General features: G+C 39.7%; 1 protein-coding gene across 1 annotated transcript; it reads left to right on the plus strand.

The window, feature by feature from the left end:
* On the plus strand, positions 1 to 23,530 carry skp2 (S-phase kinase-associated protein 2, E3 ubiquitin protein ligase). The gene is made up of 10 exons (XM_061980650.1): positions 1 to 2,201; positions 2,583 to 2,812; positions 2,887 to 2,998; positions 6,881 to 7,024; positions 11,388 to 11,522; positions 15,162 to 15,260; positions 15,341 to 15,468; positions 20,477 to 20,528; positions 22,799 to 22,906; positions 22,975 to 23,530. Exons 2-10 carry the CDS (start codon positions 2,584 to 2,586, stop codon positions 23,186 to 23,188), a joined length of 1,221 nt encoding a protein of 406 aa, XP_061836634.1. The 5' UTR covers positions 1 to 2,201; position 2,583; the 3' UTR covers positions 23,189 to 23,530.
* The last annotated feature ends 1,483 nt before the right edge of the window (positions 23,531 to 25,013 follow it).

The raw sequence follows: 25,013 nt of genomic DNA on the forward strand, positions 1-25,013 counted from the left end.
TAATGCACATATTCAACCCCTTGAAATGTGTAAAACTTTATTTCATTTTTGTATTAGGCTTGAAGCTGAAAATAACTTAAGAGGACTAAAACAATTTAGTTTTAGCAATGAATAGCATTTTAAATCTTGAAATATTTTAAGAATATCGGGGGGAAAAATCTATATTTTTATTTTACCCTCAAGGAACAAATTATTTAATGCAGAAATTAAAGCTTAATTTGAGTTTTAATTTATGAACCTATTTTTAAAATGGGGGGGGGGGGGGTTAAAAGAATTTCTCAACTAAAATACCATGATGTTTGTATTGTGTAACAAGCTCGATTTGGTGAGCATTACAGTATTTGAAGGAAGGTGCTCTTATTTATTTAGGGTTTGGGGAAAAAGCAGGTACTTTGTTTTCCATCCATCCATCCATTTTCTACCACTTGTCCCTTCCGGGGTTGCGGGGGGTGCTGAAGCCTATCTCAGCTGCATTCGGGCGGTAGGCGGGGTACACCCTGGACAAGTCGCCACCTCATCACAGGGCCAACACAGATAGACAGACAACATTCACACACAAGGGCCAATTTAGTGTTGCCAATCAACCTATCCCCAGGTGCATGTCTTTGGAGGTTTTGTCTGTTTAAAATTCATTTTGAATGATGAAATGTTATCTGCATTTGATTAAAAGCCGTTTCCCCCCATTTTATGTTGCAGCCTTATTTCAAAATGGAATAGTCATTTCTGTCAATATTCTACACACAATACCCCATAATGACCGTGTGAAAGTTTTTTTTAGAACTTTTTTGCAAATGTATCGGGGGAGAAAATATCACATGTACATAACTATTCACAGCCTTTGCTCAATACTCTTGTTGATACACCTTCAACAGCAATTACAGCCTACAGTATTTTAGAATATGGTGCCACAAGCTTGGCACACCCATCTTTGGGCAGTTTCACCCATCCCTCTTTGCAGCTTCGATGCACACCCATTTTCAGATCTCCCCAGAGATGTTCAATGGCATTGAAGTCTGGACTTTGGCTGGGGCACTCAAGGACATTTATAAAGTTGTCCTGAAGCCATTGTTTTGATATCTTAGCGGTGTGCTTAGGGTGGTTGTCCTGATGAAAGAGGAACCGTCGCCCCAGTCTGAGTTTAAGAGTGCTCTGGGGCAGATTTTCATCCAGTCTGTCTCTGTACATTGTTGCATTCACATTTGATTAGTCTCCCAGTTTACCGCTGACAAACATCCCCACAGCATGATACTACCACCGTTATGCTTCACTGTCGGGATGTTTTTGGCCTGCATGGTTTCCTCCAAACATGACGCCTGGCATTCACACCAAAGAGTTCAATCTGTCTCATCCGAACAGAAAATGTTATTTGTCATGATCAGAGAAACACTGTGCATGTGCAAAATAAAACGTTTTACTTTGAATTGTGCAAAAGTGTGCAATAATATAGTCTGAAATGGATGTGACTATGTAGTATTTTTGTAAACCATAATGAAAGTTGCTCCAGGCAGTCTTCAATAATTTATTGCCCAAAAAATGGATTTGCATTTGAATTGTGATTCTTATTTAATACGATTCTCAATTATTTCATTATTGTAATATTCACATCCCTATTAATTTTTCTTTTTGTGTCAGTCAAATTCATCAGGAGTATAATAGAGAATGTTTTGTGTTGCGTTTTCTGATTATGTGTGGTCTGGTTATTTGTATATTAAGTTGCAACGACTCAATGGACTTATGTCATTTGCAAACACAACAAGAGGGGAATATGGTGAATGAGAATCAGATCTATCAATGAGATTCTGAGTTTGGTATACATTGTGGGAACATTGACTATTTAGAAAATACTGTGTTGAGTCAGGCTACAACCAATTCTAATTTAGCTCCCTAATGGTTACACTTGATTTGTATTTCAGATAAGACAACAGTTCAACATACACATATAACAAAATAACTACAGTATATAAACATAACTTCCGGGTTAAATCCCGAGTCAAAGGCGCATGTGCGGACTAATCCAACGAATGACGTCGAAGAGCCGGTTCTACCTCAGTGACGTCATGGCATTCGGCGCCATACCACTGGCGGTGTGTTTAAAAAAAAGTTGGGTTGGAGCGCTATTGTGGCGAAAGTCACCTCCAGTTCGTGCAATCTGCTCCCCATAAGACATTTTGTTCTGGAAAAGAGTTCATTCCAAAAGACAGGTATGTTTAAAAGTTTGCTTTCTACTAAAACGTATAGAAAATGTTTGTTCTGTAATGTGTTATTGTGGTGCATTTCGCCGTGAAACGTAGCACTGCTATCGAGGCAATCCATTAATGTCTATTTTATCTTAAATGTTTGCTTGCTAATGTGAAGTCCCAAAAGTCTATTGGGATACAACTCCTAAGATAGTGAATGTACGAAATAAACTTAGCATATTGGTTGTAGTTTTGCGCGGTCAATCTAATATGGCGGGCAGATCGAACAAGGATGAACTCCAAACTCGTCCACATCAATAGTTCCTCACCATAAACAACACTTAAACTACGTACTGTACTGCTAAGCTCTATCAATTAAACACAAAATGCTTATTTTCCATCCAGTATGCCATTGCAGGATGTCTGCTTCCTCGACGTCCAGGGTTCCATGCTGTCCAAAGGGGACAAACGGAAGTGGAGTGAGACTCAGGAGACTGAATGCACCCCAACAGAGCTCATACAACAATGGTCACCTGGACACAAACTGCAACGCTCCATGTGTAAAGGGAAAGAGAACGGCTGCAATCACTTTGTCATCTCCCGGAGGTCAAGAAAGAGGAAAGAATCATTGTCGGGTAAGGAGCGGATCGTGCTTTATTTACAGCTGCAATGACCTACCAGTAGTTTCATTCAGGATGTCTTCCTGCAGGGATTTCATGGAACAACCTTCCGGAGGAGTTGATTCTCAGGATCCTCTTCTTCCTCCCACTGCACGACCTCCTCAGGACAGCGGTCATCTGCAAGCGCTGGCATCGCCTAGCGTTAGTATTGTCTCTTTTTTTTGTGTGTCAATGCAACCTACTCAGTGGCCTAGTGGTTAAAGAGTGTCCGCCCTGAGATCGGTAGGTCGTGAGTTCAAACCCCGCCCGAGTCATACCAAAGACTATAAAAATGGGACCCATTATCTCCTTGTTTGGCACTCAGCATCAAAGGTTGGAATTGGGGGTTAGATCACCAAAAATGATTCCCGGGCGCGGCCACTGCTGCTGCTCACTGCTCCCCTCACCTCCCAGTGGGTGATCAAGGGTGATGGGTCAAATGCAGAGAATAATTTCGCCACACCTAGTGTGTGTGTGACAATCATTGGTACTTTAACTTTATTAGAAACATTTTGAATTGTAACATTTTTTTCTTCAAGCTCATAACGCACAGCATTTTCTAATACCAATGTTCTCGTTTTCCCTGCAAAATTTCCTCATTTTGCCTTTCTTTCTGTTTTTGATTGATTGAAACTGTTATTAGTAGATTACGAAGAGAATACATTATTTGAAACGGTATAGTTTACACAGTACAGTATCGTATTTTTCGGATTATAAGTCGCACCAGCCGAAAATGCATAATAAAGAAGAAAAAAAACATATATAAGTCGCACTGGAGCAGGCCTGGGCAATTATTTTGACTCGGGGGCCACATTTAGAGAAAACAATGTGTCTGGGGGCCGGTATATCTATTTTTAGGAACACTAATACAAAACCTCACAATAATGTCTGATTGAATGCTAAAAACGTTATGACAGAGCGCCTTAAAAAACGTAATGGAATTTTAAATGTTTCTATGAACGATAAAACACTGAATATTGACAACATATGAACGTCACACCCCCTTTCGATCGACATATTTTACAATCAAGTGAAACGCAACAAAAATGCAACAAACAGTGAAATATGAACGCAAAGGGTACAAAATAAACCCACCAACAATCTGATATATCTGATATTTGCTGAATTTCCCCTAGGGATCAATAAAGTACTTTCTATTCTATATATCACTAAGCTTTAGAACTTTGTTGTGAAAATCTCCTTCCGTGTCTGTGGAAACGCTTCCCACCCACACTGCTTGGTGCCTCGTCTGAGCTGCTGTGACGTAGATGACCATAGTAACTAATTAGATGACCATAGTAACTGGTATATCATCCATAAGTGCAGATTCCAATCATTGAAATACTTTGTATAGTTAAAGACTTATGGTCATTAGAAAACATCACTGCACATCATAATGGCGGCTACAGTTTCCATCTTAAAGATCTAAAAAAAAAATTTGGGAATGTCCGAAAAAGCTCAACGGGCCAAATGTGGCCCCCGGGCCTTAATTTGCCCAGTTCCGATATAGAACATGCTATACGTTTACCACACAATCTGTCACTCCTAATCGCTAAATCCAATGAAATCTTCTTCCTCTGTGTGGCTTCTAAACAACTCCAAAGGTAGACAATGCGACGCTTCCTCTTCTATCGGTACGTCACTTACATCAGAGTCATCATCAGTTGCAGTTCCAGTTATTGCAGCCTTTATGAATCGGGACAGGATGCAATATGATTTACTTTTCGGTGCCATTTTTGTTCAGCCCTTCTCAGTTTTTATAAGTTACCGCCAAAGTTGAAATGATCAATTTTCATTGGTACGGAAGTAGTAGCAGGTAGCATCTTTTTTTTCGCAACATGACCCGCCCCCGCCAAATTTTTATTGGTTGACGTGTGTGTGTGTGTGTGTGTGTGTGTGTGACGATTGCTGATACACGCCTAGTCTCTTACGTGAATGAGATAAATAATATTATTTGATATTAATTTCACACATAAATCGCTCCAGAGTATAAGTCGCACCTATGAAAAAAACTGCGACTTATAATCCGAAAAATACGGTACATATCCCGTACAATTGACCACTTAATGGTAACACCCGAATAAGTTTTTCAACTTGTTTAAGTCGGGGTCCACGTTAATCAATTCATGGTAGAAAGGCTTCAGGCTGTTCCGATCTTTTCACAAAAAAAATTAAAAGGGATCCCGCCCAGATGGGGATGACGTGGCTCGGTTGGTAGAGCAAAAATGCCAGCAACCTGAGGGTTCCTGGTTCGATCCTCAACTTCATCCATCCGAGCTACGTCCGTTGTGTCCTTGGGCAAGACACTTCACCCTTGCTCCTGATGGGTTGTTAGTTAGGGCCTTGCATGACAGCTCCCGCCATCAGTGTGTGAATGTGGAAATCGTGTCAAAGCGCTTTGAGTAGCTTGAAGGTCCAAAACCAGTGAAGTTGGCACGTTGTGTATTTTGTAAATAAAAACGGAATACAATGATTTGCAAATCCTTTTCAAATTGTATTCAATTGATTGACTGTAAAGACAATATACTTATGGATTGATGGTTGGACAACAAATGTTATTTTGCAAATAATCATTAACTTAGAATTTAATGTCAGCAACACACTGCAAAAAAGTTGGCACAGGGGCATTTTTACCACTGTGTTACATGGCCTTTCCTTTTAACAATACTCAGTAAACATTTGGGAACTCTGAGACCAATTTTTTTAAGCTTTTCAGGTGGAATTCTTTACCATTCTTGCTTGATTTACAGCTTAAGTTGTTCAACAGTCCTGTTGTGGTATTTTAGGCTTCATATTGCGCCACACATTTTCCATGGGAGACCGGTCTCGACTACAGACAGGCCAGTCAAGTACCCGGTCTTTAAATATAAAGCCACGCTGTTGTAACACGTGGCGTGGCATTGTCTTGCTGAAATAAGCAGGGGCATCCATGATAACGTTGCTTGGATGGCAACATATGTTGCTCCAAACCTGTATGTACCTTTCAGCATTAATGGTGCCTTCACAGATGTGTAAGTTACCCATGCCTTGGGCACTAATACACCCCCATACCATCACATATGCTGGCTTTTGAACTTTGTCCCTATAACAATCCATATGGTTTTTTTCCTCTTTGGTACGGAGGACACAAAGTCCACAGTTTCCAAAAACAATTTGTAATGTGGACTCGTCAGACCACAGAACACTTTTTCACTTTGCATCAGTCCATCTTAGATGAGTTCGGGCCCAGCGAAGCCGGCAGCATTTCTGGGTGTTGTTGATAAATGGCTTTCGCTTTGCATAGTAGAGTTTTGACTTGCACTTACAGATGTAGTGACGAATTGTAGTTACCGACAGTGGATTTCTGAAGTGTTCCTGAGCCCATGTGGTGATATCCTTTACGCACTGATGTCGGTTTTTGATACAATACCGCCTGAGGGATTGAAGGCCATGGGCATTCAATGTTGTTTTTCAGCCTTGCAGTGATTATTCCAGATTCTCTGAACCTTTTGATGATATTACGGACCGTAGATGGTGAAATCCCTAAATTCCTTGCAATAGGTCATTGAGAAATTGTGTTCTTAAACTGTTCGACAATTTGCTCACGTATTTGTTCACAAAGTGGGGACCCTCGCCCCATCCTTGTTTGTGAATGACTGAACATTTCATGGAAGCTGCTTTTATACCCAATCATGGCACTCACCTGTTCCCAATTAGCCTGTTCACCTGTGGGATGTTCCAAATAAGTGTTTAATGAGCATTCCTCAACTTTCTCAGTCTTTTTTGAAACATGTTGCAGGCATCAAGTTCCAAATGAGCTAATATTTTCCAGAAAATATCATTTTCCAGTTCGAACGTTAAGTATCTTGTCTTTGCAGTCTATTCAATTGAATATAAGTTGAAAAGTATTTGCAAATCATTGTATTCTATTTTTATTTACGATTTACACAACGTGCCAACTTCACTGGTTTTGGGTTTGTACCATTTTACCCGTTTTATCCTATATTTTAAAATGCAAATGTTGACAGGCATGACATCTTTGTTAATGGTGCTGGTCTCTTCCAGGTTTGATGAGTCCCTGTGGCAAAGTGTTGACCTGGAGGGGAAGACCAACATGGGTCTGGCTCTGCAGCAGGTGCTGAAGACAGGCGTGCGAAGGCTACGCTGCCCTCGCTCTTTTATAGACAACCTGCACGTCACGGACACATGGTGAGTGTTGGCACAGGTTACTGCCAAAACAACATCCACAAACTTCTCAACATGCAGCCATACTTTCTTACAAGCACACACACACAGACTCCTCCTCACCTTTTCAAGATCACCAATCTGGGCTTTGTACCGAGGATGTCGTTGTGGCTTGTGCAGCCCTTTGAGACATTTGTGATTTAGGGCTATATAAATAAAGATTTATTGATTGATTGATTGATTGATGACCAATCATGGTGATTGGTACAGCCGTGGACATTCACAACCTCACACTAAGTTATACACACAGGTGGGTAGAGTAGTCAAAAATTGTACTCAAGTAAAAGTATTGTTGCTTTAGAGCAGGGGTGTCAAACTCATTTTAGCTCAGGGGCCGCATGGAGTAAAATCTGTGCACACGCGGGCCGGACTATTAAAATCATGGCATTAAAACTAAAGACCGAAAGACTGGCTACAAGTTACTGACATTACAAAAATGCTGTTCCATTCTGCCTGCACTAACAAAATAAAAGTCTCATAAAGCTAGCGCACACAAGCTAGCAAGCTACAGAGTTTGCTGTCAATGTATTTCTTTTAAAGGCCTACTGAAACCCACTACTACCGACCACGCAGTCTGATAGTTTATATATCAATGATGAAATCTTAACATTGCAACACATGCCAATACGGCCGGGTTAGCTTACTAAAGTGCAATTTTAAATTTCGTGCAAAATATCCTGCTGAAAACGTCTCGGTATGATGATGTCAGCGCGTGACGTCTCGGATTGTAGAGGACATTTTGGGACACCATGGTGGCCAGCTATTATGTCGTCTGTTTTCATCGCAAAATTCCACAGTATTCTGGACATCTGTGTTGGTGAATCTTTTGCAATTTGTTCAATGAACAATGGAGACAGCAAAGAAGAAAGCTGTAGGAGGGAAGCGGTGTATTGCGGCCGACTTCCGCAACACAAACACGGCCGGTGTTTCATTGTTTACATTCCCGGAAGATGACAGTCAAGCTTTACCATTGGCCTGTGGAGAACTGGGACAACAGAGACTCTTACCAGGAGGACTTTGAGTTGGATGCGCAGACGCGGTACCGTGAGTACGCATGCAGCTGCAGCTTCCAAACATTTGAACGCTTGCTCGTACGTGCGTGCCGCTATGTGCATGTCACGTACGTAACTTTGGGGACTTTGGGGAAATATATGTGCTCTATGAACTTTGGGGAGGTGAACGGTACTTTGGACTGTGGGATTGAGTGTGTTGTGCAGGTGTTTGAGTTGTATTGGCGGGTTATATGGACGGGAGGGGGGAGGTGTTTGTTATGCGGGATTAATTTGTGGCGTATTAAATATAAGCCTGGTTGTGTTGTGGCTAATAGAGTACCGGTATATATATGTCTTGTGTTTATTTACTGTTTTAGTCATTCCCAGCTGAATATCAGGTCCCACCCGCCTCTCACAGCATCTTCCCTATCTGAATCGTTCCCACTGCCCTCTAGTCCTTCACGCTCACTTTCCTCATCCACGAATCTTTAATCCTCGCTCAAATTAATGGGGAAATCGTCGCTTTCTCGGTCCGAATCGCTCTCGCTGCTGGTGGCCATGATTATAAACAATGTGCAGATGTGAGGAGCTCCACAACCTGTGACGTCACGCGCATATCGTCTGCTACTTCCGGTACAGGCAAGGCTTTTTTTATCAGCGACCAAAAGTTGCGAACTTTATCGTCGATGTTCTCTACTAAATCCTTTCAGCAAAACTATGGCAATATCGCGAAATGATCAAATATGACACATAGAATGGATCTGCTATCCACGTTTAAATAAGAAAATCGCATTTCAGTAGGCCTTTAAAGTGTATAAACAACCTTGTGGTCATTTCAACTTGTTTAGCGATGTGGTAATGTAAACACAGTACAATAGAATGCTACATGCTAATAAAGTATTGCTAGTATTTTATTATATATATTGTTTTATTCTATTATTGATTCGTTTTTTACTTGTTTCATTTTAAATGCTTGTAATTTGATTACTTTTTAGTGGTTCTTTTTTATATGCGGCACTCTGGAAACCGTTTTGTTGTTAATAGTGCTATATAAATAAAGGGGATTGGATTAGTAACTGTCAAGCTCCAGATCTTACAGATAACCACAACGTGGCACTGTTATTTGGTGTTATAGGTATTGTTTTAATGACACTTGTGGTTATTATCGTCCGAGACGTACAAAAAGGTGTCTAGTTTGGGGAACTGTTTGACTATTTCATGTTAATCCAAACTACACAGTGAATTTTTTTTAATTGCTTGTTTACTAGTCGATGGCGTCCAATTTGTTGTTTTTGGACGTTTACTTACATCACAAATTAAGAATAATGATGTGGATGATTGTAATCATCGAAATCAATGCTGTCTCGATGTTGTGCGCTATTTATTTTTGTTTAGTAACGAAACATTACTTTTACGTTGTGTTCGTTTCATTGTGTATACAAAAAAAAGTTCTAGTGTCAAAATGTATGTTAGACTTCTGTCCACCGGTTATTTCCCCCAGTCAGGCTGTGCTGGTGTCTTATGTAATTAAAGTGTCTTCTTTGAAATCCTTCTGACACTTATTAAACAAGTCGGTTTATATTTTATCATATATATTTTAAAATACTGACTTATTTCACCTTATTTATCTGTACTTTTTGCTTGTTGGTGTGAGCACCGTCAGTCCCTCCCACCACCGGCTTGTTCTTGTTTTCCTACAAATAATGCTGTATGCAAGTCTCCATTTGATTAGATAAATGTAGTGAAATTACACTGGTGCTTACGTTAGATTGATGAAACTGTGTCATGTGACACGAGTCAAATGACTGCGTCAATAGATTATCAATATGATATAAATAAATGTAACGATAGGAATGAAACTCAATGTAATGAATGCAAGTAGCGTTTCTTCTTCACAAAAATACGTGATATAAGTGACAAGTATTTTGCATTAAAGGGGAACATTATCACAATTTCAGAAGGGTTAAAACCATTAAAAATCAATTCCCTGTGGCTTATTTTATTTTTCGAAGTTTTTTTCAAAATTTTACCCATCACGCAATATCCCTAAAAAAAGCTTCAAAGTGCCTGATTTTAACCGTCGTTATATACACACGTCCATTTTCCTGTGACGTCACATAGTGATGCCGATACAAACAAACATGGCGGATAGAACAGCAAGTTTATAACGACATTAGCTCGGATTCAGACTCGGATTTCAGCGGTTTAAGCGATTCAACAGATTACGCATGTATTGAAACGGATGGTTGTAGTGTGGAGGCAGGTAGCGAAAACGAAATTGAAGAAGAAACTGAAGCTATTGAGCCATATCGGTTTGAACCGTATGCAAGCGAAACCGACGAAAACGACACGACAGCCAGCGACACGGGAGAAAGCGAGGACGAATTCGGCGATTGCTTTCTAACCAACGATTGGTATGTTTGTTTGGCATTAAAGGAAACTAACAACTATGAACTAGGTTTACAGCATATGTAAAGGTAAAGTGTGCGGAACAAACGTCCAATTTCTTGCCACTTTTGCATCTTTGGGCCACTGGTGCAACTTGAATCTGTCCCTGTTCGTGTTGTTACACCCTCCGACAACACACCGACGAGGCATGATGTCTCCAAGGTACGGAAAACAGTCGAAAAAACGGAAAATAACAGAGCTGATTTGACTCGGTGTTTGTAATGTGTTTAAGAAAATGGCGGATTGCCTGGGGATAGGTTGATTGGCAACACTAAATTGGCCCTAGTGTGTGAATGTGAGTGTGAATGTTGTCTGTCTATCTGTGTTGGCCCTGCGATGAGGTGGCGACTTGTCCAGGGTGTACCCCGCCTTCCGCCCGATTGTAGCTGAGATAGGCTCCAGCGCCCCCCGCGACCCCGAAGGGATTAAGCGGTAGAAAATGGATGGATGGATGGATGCTTCCCGATGTGACGTCACGTTGTGGCGTCATCGCTCCGAGAGCGAATAATAGAAAGGCGTTTAATTCGCCAAAATTCACCCATTTAGAGTTCGGAAATCGGTTTAAAAAATATATGGTCTTTTTTCTGCAACATCAAGGTATATATTGACGCTTACATAGGTCGGGTGATAATGTTCCTCTTTAAAACTACTCTGCAAAGTGCAATTTATTCAAAAAGTTACTTAAGTAAATGTAGCGTTACTCTGGTTGTACAATTTACACCACCCAAAGCTGCAGAGTTGCTCCACAAAGCCCCTTGTAATCCCAAGAAACTACCACATTTTTCTTATAATTTTATTTGCCCTCTTGTTTAGTTTTTTTTGTAAATCTCCTTTATTATAAACTTTGAAGTTTTTCAAACATGAATCTGTTGTTTTTGTCCTGTTAGCACACTGCAGTTAGCTGAACTGGACCTATCCAGCTGCATTGTCTCTACCTCAGCCCTCGAGAGCCTCATCAGTCGCTGTCATCTGTTGGAGTGTCTGAGTCTGGAAGGTCTGCAACTCTCTGACACCATCATCAGGTTAGTTCAGAGGTTCCCCGAGCCCACCAACGCCACTGGGGAGGAATTCTGTTAATGATATAAAGACAAACTTGTGTCTCTATATCATTAACAGAACTCCTCGCTTGCCACATGGAAGTTGGTCTACTATATCAATACACTTACCGGTACTGTTTGTGTCGTAACAAAACATGTCAGATCGCTCCCTTAAAGGGGCACTGCTCTTTTTTGGAATTTTGCCTATAATACACAATCCTAATGTAATGTTTTTTCTTTTTTTTTAATGCAATATAAATACCAAATAAATGCGCTCAAAAGTCAGATTACAGTGGAGCTACTGGGAGTCGCTTTATTCTGCCTATAAAGCCCTTAAAAAAACACTTCCATTAAGGTTGTTTATAAATGCTGTAAGTATATATGTAATGTAATAACTAGTACATTCATAACATTTCATATTTACATATTTGTAACATTGTAGGAATACGCAACGAATTAATTAAAAAAAATGCATCATGTTTGCTTTTTTTCAACTATATCACTAATTACAACTGCAGACTTCATGAGAGCCAACAAAGATAATAAAACATCACTTATTGTATAATGTCACCTGTCATAGAATCTTGTTCTAGTCCCGTTTAAATGAAAAATTACTCATAATACGAAGAAAACGGGGTGGAGCCAAGTGTCTTTTCGTGTCGTTTTTTGTTTTTTGCCATTTCCAGGTTAACTTTGGCTATCAAAGCGTACCAAGTTGTCAGATTACGTCCTCATCCTTCTACTATTAGATCAACAAAAATCTTCCACTATCAGGGAAGCGAGAAAGCAGCTGATCAGTCAGCATTGTCAACATAGGCACACAAGCTTGTGATCACAGCGCCGCTATGAATAGCTTATAACAATATCATTAATACTTAGTTAATATTCATTTACGAAACGTAAATGGTGCTCTAAGATGGTCGGGGAGAGCTTTCCAGAGTTCGGGTGCGGTCGAGCAGAAAGCCCGGCGGCCTGTTGTTTGTAGGTTTGTCCTGATGGGTTTGAGGAGCGGAGGTTGAGGGGAAACTCGGTACTTGAGGTAGGAGGGGGTGTTGCCGTATATGCATTGATGTGTTGGCAGGTTAATCTTGAATTCGGTCTGGATGGTTGTTTATTGGGTTTCATGGGTGGAATACAGGACATCTCATTGGTTCCGCTGTAAGAAGACTTTTATTTACATTTATTTTCGAGTTTTAATGCATTAAAAAATACACCTGTCATGTCTTTCGTAGAGATTTGTAGGCAAATAGGCAAAATTCCCCCACCCCCAAAAAAGTGCAGTTCCTCTTTAATGGTCTGCTACATCGCCAAGATTGTTAAAAGAAAAATGATGCTGTACAGACTATTTTAGTACAATTAAAGTTGCCATTTTACATTTTTGTAATGTCAAATGTGATCATGTGCCAGTGGGTTCAGATTGGACCGTATAGACGGGTTGGTGTATGACTGATATGGTGTGTAACAGAGTTCTGTTGGAGTACCACAACTGACAGACCAAATTACACAAAGGAGAAAAATAAATTGCATTAGCAGTCGTACCTCCCGTTTTTGTTAGTACCGGGGTAATCGATTCCAAAAAGTCAAATCAAATTGTATGAAAACCAAATACTTTGTTCTCATAAGAAATAATAAAAACCAAACAATCCGTTCCAGACACCAAATATATGTCAACACATTTTAAAGTTAAAGTCACAACGATAGACACACTAAGTGTGGTGAAATTATCCTCTGCATTTGACCTATCCCCATGTTCACCCCCTGGGAGGTGAAGGGAGCTGTGAGCAGCAGCGGTGACCGCGCTCGGGAATAATTTTAGTGATTTAACTCCCAATTCCAACCCTTGATGCTGAGTGCCAAGCAGGGAGGTAATGGGTCCCATTTTTTTAGTCTTTGGTATAACTTGGCCGGGGTTTGAACTCACAACCTTCTAGTCTCAGGGCGGACACTCTAACCACAAGCACACTATCTTTAAATCTCAGTAAAATAAATAATTTAATTCGGTAACAGCAGAAGTGAAAGTCAAACACAAACAGACGAACATTAAAAGAGTAAAAAAAACCACACCACAACTGTCAGCTGTTGCTGCTACCACTGCAGAAAAATAAATTTTCAGATGAAAGTCTTGCAAGCCACTTCTTAATTCAGTAGATCGTAACGGCTATTGTAAACTTGCACTATTCAAAATGATCATTAAAACGCTTACAATTGTTTCTAACAGAGCGCCATGTTTGGGACCAACTGAACTCTGAAACGTGTTCATACTTGAGCTATGGTTGCCTTTGCCATAGTCTTTACACTACTGCCATCTAACGTTTTGAAATTGCAACTGCATGCAAAGTATCTGATACTTGCAAATGAGATTCAGAAGTGTACAAAGAAAACTACATATAACAACCAAACAGCACAGTTATCATAATCAGCTCATTTTTAAATGTTATTATTTATTAACACACACAAAATTACCGAAAATTGGTATCGTTTAGTACTGGTATCGATTCCCAAATACCGGGAATTTTTACTGTATCAGTTCAAATGTAGACGTTTCCCCTCTTCAATCGGGGTGTTCTGACTGGTCATCAGTCTCCCAGTTGTGCAAATACTGTCAGAAATATAATTTTAATACCTTCACACATTGTCTGACAGAATGGATTTGTGCAGGTGCAGAAGCTGTGAGTGATTTTTCTCTGGCCGTTTTTGGAGTTCTGAAGATTTTTCCCACTCATCCTGACCTAAAATACCAATGCTTTGACTTTTTACTTGCTGGAAACAATCTGCAAAACTAACACCTTGTTTTGTCCAGGTTGATGTTGCACACTGCATCAAGGTGTTCTGCAACCGGGACATCATTAAAGACTTTTTCATTAGGTCACTAGAATAGCTTCTTAAATCACAATCTGTGGAGCATGCAAAAAAACTATTTTGTGCTATCACTATTGTGCCATTAGCTGATGACATATCTGGAGCTCCGTTAACAAAAGAAATGTGCAAAAAAATACCTGCTCTGTAGAAGCTACTTCCAAGTTTGTGGGTCCTGACATCGTCGGGTACTGAGTACCGTATTTTTCGGATTATAAGTCGCAGTTTTTTTCATAGTTTGGCCGGGGGTGCGACTTATACTCAGGAGCGACTTATGTGTGAAATTATTAACACATTACCGTAAAATATCAAATAATATTATTTAGCTCATTCACGTAAGAGACTAGACGTATAAGATTTCATGGGATTTAGCGATTAGGAGTGACCGATTGTTTGGTAAACGTATAGCATGTTCTATATGTTATAGTTATTTGAATGACTCTTACCATAATATGTTACGTTAACATACCAGGCACGTTCTCAGTTGGTATTATGCCTCATATAACATACACTTATTCAGCCTGTTGTTCACTATTCTTTATGTATTTTAAATTGCCTATCAAATGTCTATTCTTGGTGTTGGGTTTTATCAAATAAATTTCCCCAAAAAATGCGACTTATACTCCAGTGCGACTTATATATGTTTTTTTCCTTCTTTATTATGCATTTTCAGCCGGTTCGACTTATACTCCGGAGCGACTTATACTCCGAAAAATACGGTAAATGTTTTGGAATAGTTGGATGTTGACACTTCAGCTTCTCTTGCAGTGATCTGGCCAAGAATCCACGCCTTCTGCAGCTCAACCTCAGTGGATGCTCTGACTTCTCTGCCAACACACTCGCTCACATGCTACAGTCCTGCTCAAGGTCTGCCTTCATGCAAGTCCCTTTCTTTCACCACAACCACTTTTTTTCCATCTGCATCACACTTTCTCTCCCTTGTGCAGAATAGAGCAACTCAACATATCATGGTGCAGTTTCGACAATAATCATGTGAAGAGTGTCGTTGATCATGTGACCCCCAGTGTGACACAGCTCAACCTCAGTGGATACAGGGACAGCCTCACGCTTGATGGTGAGTGTGGGGGGGAGCGGGCTGGGGTCTTCTGCCTCAGTGTTGGTTTATACCAGGGATGTCCAGACTTATTGACTTGGGGGCCACATTGGGCTAAAAAAAAATTAGCTAGGGCGCCGAAAGCCGACCGCATGTAAAGTAACTATATGTATGTATGCGCATAAACTAGGGGTGTAACGGTACACAAAAATTTTGGTTCGGTACGTACCTCGGTTTAAAGGTCACGGTTCGGTTCGTTTTCGGTACAGTAAGAAAACAACAAAATATAAATTTTTTGGTTATTTATTTACCAAATTTGTAAACAATGGCTTTATCCTTTTAACATTGGGAACACTATAATTATTCTGCCCGCAACAATCAATATTAAACTGCCTCAAGTTTTTGCTCAGATTAAATGAAATTACAAAACTTTTCTTCTACATATAAAAAGTGCAACATTAAACAGTTTCAAGTCAACTCATCATGCTGAATTTATTACAGCATTTGGGAAGCCTGTAGTTGATTTTTATTATGTAAATGTTATATTTTTATCAACATGTGATAGCAGGGACCATGCCATTCAAAACTAGGCTGCTACATTACGAATGATTAATGTACTATAGCTGAAAAAAGTACAATAGCAATAGGAGAGACTATTCATCCCTGAACACCATGGAGTTCATGTAGGCTTAATGATGCACTTACATTATTATATCAACTATCAGAGACAGAAACTCTTCATTTAACATAATGTCCTTTTTTGCTGATTCAACACAGCTCAATCAACACAGAAAAAGGTAAAGTGAAATAACAGACAGACAGGGCTTTGCTGTCCGTAACACACACACACACACACACACCGCAAAATGAGCTAACGTTACGCTGAAAGCGAATTAGCCTTCACCTCAAGCCAGGACTGCGAGTGAGCTGAGCTGCCGTTTAGGTTTCTAGAAGGTCAACGGGCTCATAGTGATGTTACGAGTAGTTGACTGGGAGGTGTTTATTATAATTTGGGGAGAGTCCGCTGCCTGATGCTTACCTGCTAAACGCTAAGCACTGACTACATGCGCTCTGAATACGCACTGCTGATTGGCTGTTACCGCTCTGTATGTAACCAATCAGATGGTTGTGTGAGTGGGACAATGCTGGGTGCTGTGTACTGACAGAGACAGGCAGAAGGAAGCGGAGCAGCTTGTTCTGACTTTAGCTTAGCTTAATATGTTCGTGTGGAAACTCGTTCGGTACACCTCCGAACCGAACCCCCCGTACCGAAACGGTTCAATATAAATACACGTACTACACCCCTAGTATATACAGTGTATATGTACAGTACAGGCTAAAAGTTTGGACACACTTTCTCCTCATTCAATGTGTTTTCTTTATTTTCATGACTATTTACATTGTAGATTGTCACTGGAGGCATCAAAACTATGAATGAACACATGTGGAGTTATGTACTTAACAAAAAAAGGTGAAAAAACTGAAAACATGTTTTATATTCTAGGTTCTTTAAAATAGCCACCCTTTGCTCTGATTACTGCTTTGCACACACATACACCTGCTGTCATGCACATTTTGTCCAATCAGAAGCCTGAAAAAAGCAGCAACATCTGACTTGGTGGCATTACACCTCCTATTGTGTTTATTTTGATATACTTTAGACATACAATGACACGTACATTATCTTTAAAACCAGCCTGCACGTACACACAGAGCCTTGGGAACATTATTAAAGAGCGATTGCACGCCTGTGCTGCTGAAACCTAACACTCATAGAATGATAACATGTTCAGCAACATGTGCATGGTATTACATGTGCAGTGAAGTGTACATTATTTCTAAAATCAGCATGCACTAACAAGCCAAGGAAACATTTTGCGTGTTAAGTGCCTATATAATGCACACGGACGTGCGTGTGCCGCTGCAAATCTCTCGTGGAATTATAAAGCATTTAATCATCGATATAGTGATATGGTACATGTGTAATGAAGTCTATATTGTCTTTAACATCAGCACACACTACAAGGAGGACGCTACATTGTTTTTTTTAGTTGCTTGGACGTTTTTTACGCGCGAGCACGTACTAAAAACATGAGCTAATGTTGCTTCTTTCTTATGACACAGAGTAACAAGTCTTCCTTGTCAAAGTAGACCCATCAGGTGGAGGTCCAAAAGCGATCGTATCCAAAACAGCTGACTGTCATTTGCGTGTCGTCTGTGTTGCAAAGCCCATTTTGATGCGTCTTTTTATTAATGTTGAGTGAAAAGAGAAGCATGTTTACGTTCAAAAATACAATAAGTCATCGTATAGTGTGTTTAAAGGCAGCAAGGCAGTGTTGTTGACTTTGGAAATGACAGCGCACAACCGTGACGTCATCACAAGTCTCCGTCTGTGCCGTGTACACACACACACACGCTAAGCGGAGAGTTTTGGAACCCTACACTTCGGCCAGCGTTTGTAAAAGTCTGCGTTTTTAAAGACAAAAGTATGCGTCTGCGTGTGCACAAGAGGCCGAAACGTAAGCTTTGACTACTAAACGAGGCAAAATGCCGTAAAAAAAAATTGCGATGCTTCGAAGCAGCAAGAATTATTCGAATATATTTTGTAATTGAATTACTCGAGGAATCGTTTCAACTCGTGTGTATGTGTGTGTGTATATATATTATATAATATAATATATATATATATATATATATATATATATACCGGGTATATATAATGTGTGTGTGTGTGTGTGTGTGTATATATATACAGTTGTGCTCATAAGTTTACATACCCTGGGAGAATTCATGATTTCTTGGCCATTCTTCAGAGAATATGAATGATAACACAAAAACCTTTCTTCCACTCATGCTTAATGGTTGTGTGAAGCTATTTATTGGCAAACAACTGTTTACTCTTTTTAAATCAAAATGTCAAAAGAAAGTACCCAAATGACCCTGATCAAAAGTTTACATACCCCAGTGACTTTGATCTGATAACATGCACAAAAGTTGACACAAACAGGTTTGAATGGCTAATCAAGGTTCCAATCCTCACCTGTGACCTGTTTGTAATTAGTGTGTGTGTATAAAACGTCAGTGAGTTTCTGGGCTTCTGACAGACCATTGCATCTTTCATCCAGTGCTGCACAGATGTTTCTTGATTCTGAGTCATGGGAAAGGCAAAAGAATTGTCAAAGGATCTGCGAGAAAAGGTAATTGAACTGCATAAAACAGGAAAGGGGTATAAAAAGATATCCAAGGAATTGAGAATGCCAATCAGCAGTGTTCAAAAGCTGATTAAGAAGTGGAAAATGAGGGATTCAGGTAGACCAGCAAAGATTTCAGCCACAACTGCCAGGAAAATTGTTCGAGATACAAAGAAAAATCCACAAATAACTTAAGCTGAAATACAGGACTCTCTGAAAAATTGTGGTGTGGCTGTTTCAAGATGCACAATAAGGAGGCACTTGAAGAAACATGGGCTGCATGGTCGAGTTGCCAGAAGAAAGCCATTTCTGCGCAAATGTCACAAAGTATCCCGCTTACATTACGCCAAACAGCACAGAGACAAGCCTCAAAACTTCTGGAACAAAGTAATTTGGAGTGATGAGACCAAAATTGAACTTTTTGGCCACTCGACCATGCAGCCCATTTTTCTTCAAGTGCCTCCTTATTGTGCATCTTGAAACAGCCACACCACAATTTTTCAGAGAGTCCTGTATTTCAGCTGAAGTTATTTGTGGATTTTTCTTTGCATCTCAAACAATTTTCCTGGCAGTTGTGGCTGAAATTTTGCTGGTCTGCCTGAATCCCTCATTTTCCACTTCTTAATCAGCGTTTGAACACTGCTGATTGGCATTCTCAATTCCTTGGATATCTCTATACCCCTTTCCTGTTTTATGCAGTTCAATTACCTTTTCTCGCAGATCCTTTGACAATTCTTTTGCCTTCCCCATGACTCAGAATCCAGAAACATCCGTGCAGCACTGGATGAAAGATGCAATGGTCTGTCAGAAGCCCAGAAACTCACTGACCTTTTTTACACACACAATAATTACAAACAAACAGGTCACTGGTGAGGATTGGAACCTTGATTAGCCATTCAAACCCGTTCGTGTCAAATTTTGTGCATGTTATCAGATCAAAGTCACTGGGGTATGTAAACTTTTGATCAGGGTCATTTGGGTACTTTCTTTTGTCATTTTGATTTAAAAAGAGTAAACACAGTTGTTTGCCAATAAATAGCTTTACACAACCATTAAGCATGAGTGGAAGAAAGGTTTTTGTGTTATCATTCATATTCTCTGAAGAATGGCCAATAAATCATAAATTCTCCCAGGGTTTGTAAACATATGAGCACACGTGTGTGTGTGTGTGTGTGTGTGTGTGTGTGTGTGTGTGTGTGTGTGTGTGTGTGTGTGTGTGTGTGTGTGTGTGTGTGTGTGTGTGTGTGTGTGTGTGTGTGTGTGTGTGTGTGTGTATATATATACATATAAACATATACATATATATATATATATATATATATATATATGTATGTATATGTATGTTTTTATGTGTGTGTATGTATATATATATATATATATATATATATATATACATACATACAAGCTTGTATATGTTTTAGTACAAGCAATCCTTTAGTAAATTAGGACCATAGTGTTTGTGTGTGGACGGTTACAAATTACCTTTCTGGTTTGTAATAAGAAAAGTGCACAGCCAGCCCCAAATCCAATTTCCTTTGCCAAAATACATGTTTTTGTTGACATTGTCCTATGGGACAAGTACCACAAATATCTGCTAACCAGGGCGACTGCAAAGTGGGATCGTAGATCCAAAAAGTAAAATGTTTTCGTAAGGCAGTCAGAGTAAAAGTAGAGAAGTCTTGTATCTTCTCCCTTGTGAGGTTTTAACAGTCTGATGGTTCTGCTTTTCATGGTCATGTTAAAGTTTGCAAGCTCTTCTGAGCCATCATTTTGTGTTGCCATTGATATCCAGCAGCACTTTAATGCACTTGACCGAAATTCTTGCTTTGCATTTCTAGATCTGAAGGTGTTGGTTTCAAGATGTCCTGGCATTCTCACTCTCGATCTCAGGTACGTTACTATTCACATTCAAGCATTTCAGTCACTTTTTTCTTAGTGCAGATAATTCTTCAATAAAAAATTAGGGTTGTCAAATGATTAAAATATTTAATCGCGATGAATCACCTTTTGGTCAAAGTTAACTTAAAATTAATCACAGATATATATAATTTTTCATCATTAATAAGTGGACTCTATACAGATCATTTTCAAGTTTTAACACCTTAGACGGACAATTTGCTTTAAAGGGGAACGTTATCACCAGACCTATGTAAGCGTCAATATATATACCTTGATGTTGCAGAAAAAAGACCTTTTTTTTTTTTAACCGATTTCCGAACTCTAAATGGGTGAATTTTGGCGAATTAAACGCCTTTCTAATATTCGCTCTCGGAGCGATGACATCACAACGTGACCCCCCGCGACCCCAAAAGGGACAAGCGGTAGAAAATTGATGGATGGATGGATGGCGATTGAAATTATTTAGTCAGGTTTGGGACAGGTGTGCTGCTGGTGTAGCCACAGTGTGCACGTCTGATGTTGCTCCACTGAATGCTCAGGAAGTTGTTGCGTTTGCTCACACACATGCATGGAGGTTTTTTCCCACTTCAGACTAGGCCCCCTTAGAGGCCTACTGAAATGCGATTTTCTTATTCAAACGGGGATAGCAGGTCCATTATATGTGTCATACTTGATCATTTCGCAATATTGCCATATTTTTGCTGAAAGGATTTAGTAGAGAACATCGACGATAAAGTTCGCAACTTTTGGTCGCTGATAAAAAAGCCTTGCCTGTCCCGGAAGTAGCAGACGATATGCGCGTGACTTCACAGGTTGTAGAGCTCCTCACATCTGCACATTGTTTACAATCATGGCCACCAGCAGCGAGAGCGATTCGGACCGAGAAAGCGACGATTTCCCCATTAATTTGAGCGAGCATGAAAGATTTGTGGATGAGGAAAGTGAGAGTGAAGGACTAGAGGGCAGTGGGAGCGATTCAGATAGGGAAGATGCTGTGAGAGGCGGGTGGGACCTGATATTCAGCTGGGAATGACTAAAACAGTAAATAAACACAAGGCATATATATATTCTATTAGCCACAACACAACCAGGCTTATATTTAATATGCCACAAATTAATCCCGCATAACAAACACCTCCCCCCTCCCGTCCATATAACCCGCCAATACAACTCAAACACCTGCACAACACACTCAATCCCACAGCCCAAAGTACCGTTCACCTCCCCAAAGTTCATACAGCACATATATTTCCCCAAAGTTACGTACGTGACATGCACATAGCGGCACGCACGTACGGGCAAGCGATCAAATGTTTGGAAGCCGCAGCTGCATGCGTACTCACGGTACCGCGTCTGCGCATCCAACTCAAAGTCCTACTCGTAGGAGTCTCTGTTGTCCCAGTTCTCCACAGGCCAATGGTAAAGCTTGACTGTCATCTTCCGGGAATGTAAACAATGAAACACCGGCTGTGTTTGTGTTGCTGCAGCCGGCCGCAATACACCACTTCACACCTACAGGTTTCTTGTCTCCATTGTTCATTGAACAAATTGCAAAAGATTCACCAACACAGATGTCCAGAATACTGTGGAATTTTGCGATGAAAACAGGCGACTTAATAGCTGGCCACCATGCTGTCCCAAAATGTCCTCTACAATCTGTGACGTCACGTGCCGGCGTCATCATACCGAGACGTTTTCAGCAGGATATTCCACGCACAATTTAAAATCGCACTTTAGTAAGCTAGCCCGGCCGTATTGGCATGTGTTGCAATGTTAAGATTTCATCATTGATATATAAACTATCAGACTGCGTGGTCGGTAGTAGTGGGTTTCAGTAGGCCTTTAGGAGCCCAGTCTAGATTGTTTTTTTTACTCATCCTTCCCCAGCATTTTACCTTTTTCCCATCTTTTACGGGGCGCCTCGTGGCGACCCATCAGCGTTGCTGTTCTGTAACCCTGCACACTGTTTGTTTGTCTAATCTTGAACGGGTTTGTGCTGAAAACAGTTTCGTTGTACTTGTGCAATGACAATAAAGTCCTATCCTATCTGGCCCGCGGGCCTTGACTTTGACACCACTGCATTACAGTCTTACATTTTCTTAAACCTGCAGAGACCCTGAAACACTCGCAGGAAGTCTACCACGACAGTAATGTTTTAACAATAAAGCATCTCACCAAGATTGTCCACCATTGTTGCACACGTGGCTCCCATCAATATTGATGATTTTAGAAGGTTCCTGTAAGTTCTTCCTGTGTTCCAGTGACAGCACTCAGCTGATGGCCGACTGCTTCCCCGTCCTCTCGGCGCTGGACCACCTGACGCACCTGTCCTTGAGCCGCTGCTACCACATTCACATCGCCGCCCTCACGTAAGCGCCGGCATCCCGTTGCATGAGTTCAACAACAACAACGACGCTAACACGGGCTTTGTTTGCAGCAACCTCAGGAAAACCTTCCCAGCGCTGCATTACCTGGATGTGTTCGGCCTGTTAAACGACAGCCACCTGCCCTCGCTGAGGAAGGAAAACCCCGGCGTTTGCCTCAACTCCTGGCCCTTCTCCGCCGTCGCCCGACCCACGCCTGCAAGCGTCTCCGACGGGGCCGGCGCCCACAGCATGTGGAGCAGGAGGAGTCGACTGAGGTTTAAATGAAAGATTTTAAACTCTACGCCAAAAAAATAAGTGAGGTTGTCAAAGCAGAAAATGTCAATTTAGTGTTGAGTGTTTACGATCGAGCGAAAGCAGGTTTTTAAAATACTTAACTTGAATGTTTAGTTTTTTTTAATCACGTCCGTTCATGAGTCTAGCTGTGTGACGTTTCTACTGAAGCAGTGTTTGGTACGGGAAAGAGATGAGGATTTTTAACCTGATGTTTTAATCGGTGTTGACAAAGTTTATATTTTTGATATGGAGCTTTATCCTGGCCTAAACTTGTCATTCCAGATTGTTTTCACCCGACTTTATTTTTCTACAATAAATGATTTGCAGCTAAAACATGTGGTAGGAACCAGCCTGATCTCTGCAAGTTCACTTCTCACGTGGTTATCATGCTAGAGCCAAGTTTTTGTACACATTTCCTGTTTTGTGGTTCAACTTTTGTCAATCGAGTAAACCACTGAGTATTATAACCGTGTGCAGTCATTTTTTTGTTTTCACCATTCCTGAACCTCAGGCGTCAGTTTATAGACTAGAAAGTACTTTATTGATCCCTGGGGGAAATTCAGCACCACAGTTTGCTCACAATAGACAGTAATAATAATAAATAATATATATACAATATATTATATATATAATATATAAATATATTCTACATCAGGGGTCACCAACGCGGTGCCCGCGGGCACCAGGTAGCCCGTAAGGACCAGATGAGTCGCCCGCTGGCCTGTTCTAAAAATAGCTCAAATAGCAGCACTTACCAGTGAGCTGCCTCTATTTTTAAAATTGTATCTATTTAGCAAGCTGGTCTCTCTTTGCTCGACATTTTTAATTCTAAGAGAGACAAAACTGAATTTGAAAATCCAAGAAAATATTTTAAAGACTCTTCACTTTAAATAAATTCTTTTTTTTTTTTTTACTTTGCTTCTTATAACTTTCAGAAAGACAATTTTAGAGAAAAAAATACAACCTTAAAAATGATTTTAGGATTTTTAAACACATATACCTTTTTACCTTTTAAATTCCTTCCTCTTCTTTCCTGACAATTTAAATCAATGTTCAAGTAATTATTTTTTTTTATTATTGTAAAGAATAATAAATACATTTTAATTTAATTCTTCATTTTAGCTTCTGTTTTTTCGATGAAGAATATTTGTGAAATATTTCTTCAAACTTATGATTAAAATTCAAAAACATTATTCTGGCAAATCTGTAGAATCAAATGTAAATCTTATTTCAAAGTCTTTTGAATTTCTTTTAAAATTTTTGTTCTGGAAAATCTAGAAGAAATAATGATTTGTCTTTGTTAGAAATATAGCTTGGTCCAATTTGTTATATATTCTAACAAAGTGCAGATTGGATTTTAACCTATTTAAAACATGTCATCAAAATTCTAAAATTAATCTTAATCAGGAAAAATTACTAATGATGTTCCATAAATTATTTTTTAAATTTTTTTCAAAAAGATTCCAATTAGCTAGTTTTTCTCTTCTTTTTTTCGGTTGAATTTTGAATTTTAAAGAGTCGAAATTGGAGATAAACTATGTTTTAAAATTTAATTTTCATTTTTTTCGTGTTTTCTCCTCTTTTGTTAAAAAATGTTAGTGGCTCGCTAGTTAAAATGGGATATTGTGATTTCACAAGACTGTCTTAGAAGTGATCATTTGAAAATGTTCAATTTGAAAAATGTGCACTTAGAGAAAATATAAAAATAAAGTGTTGCATATTGATATTTATCTGTTTCTATATATATTTATTGTGAGAAATTATTAAGATGATCAGTGTTTCCACAAAGAAAAATATTAATTATTAATAATAACAT

Source organism: Nerophis lumbriciformis, linkage group LG20, assembly GCF_033978685.3.
Source record: "Nerophis lumbriciformis linkage group LG20, RoL_Nlum_v2.1, whole genome shotgun sequence".
NCBI lineage: Eukaryota > Metazoa > Chordata > Actinopteri > Syngnathiformes > Syngnathidae > Nerophis > Nerophis lumbriciformis.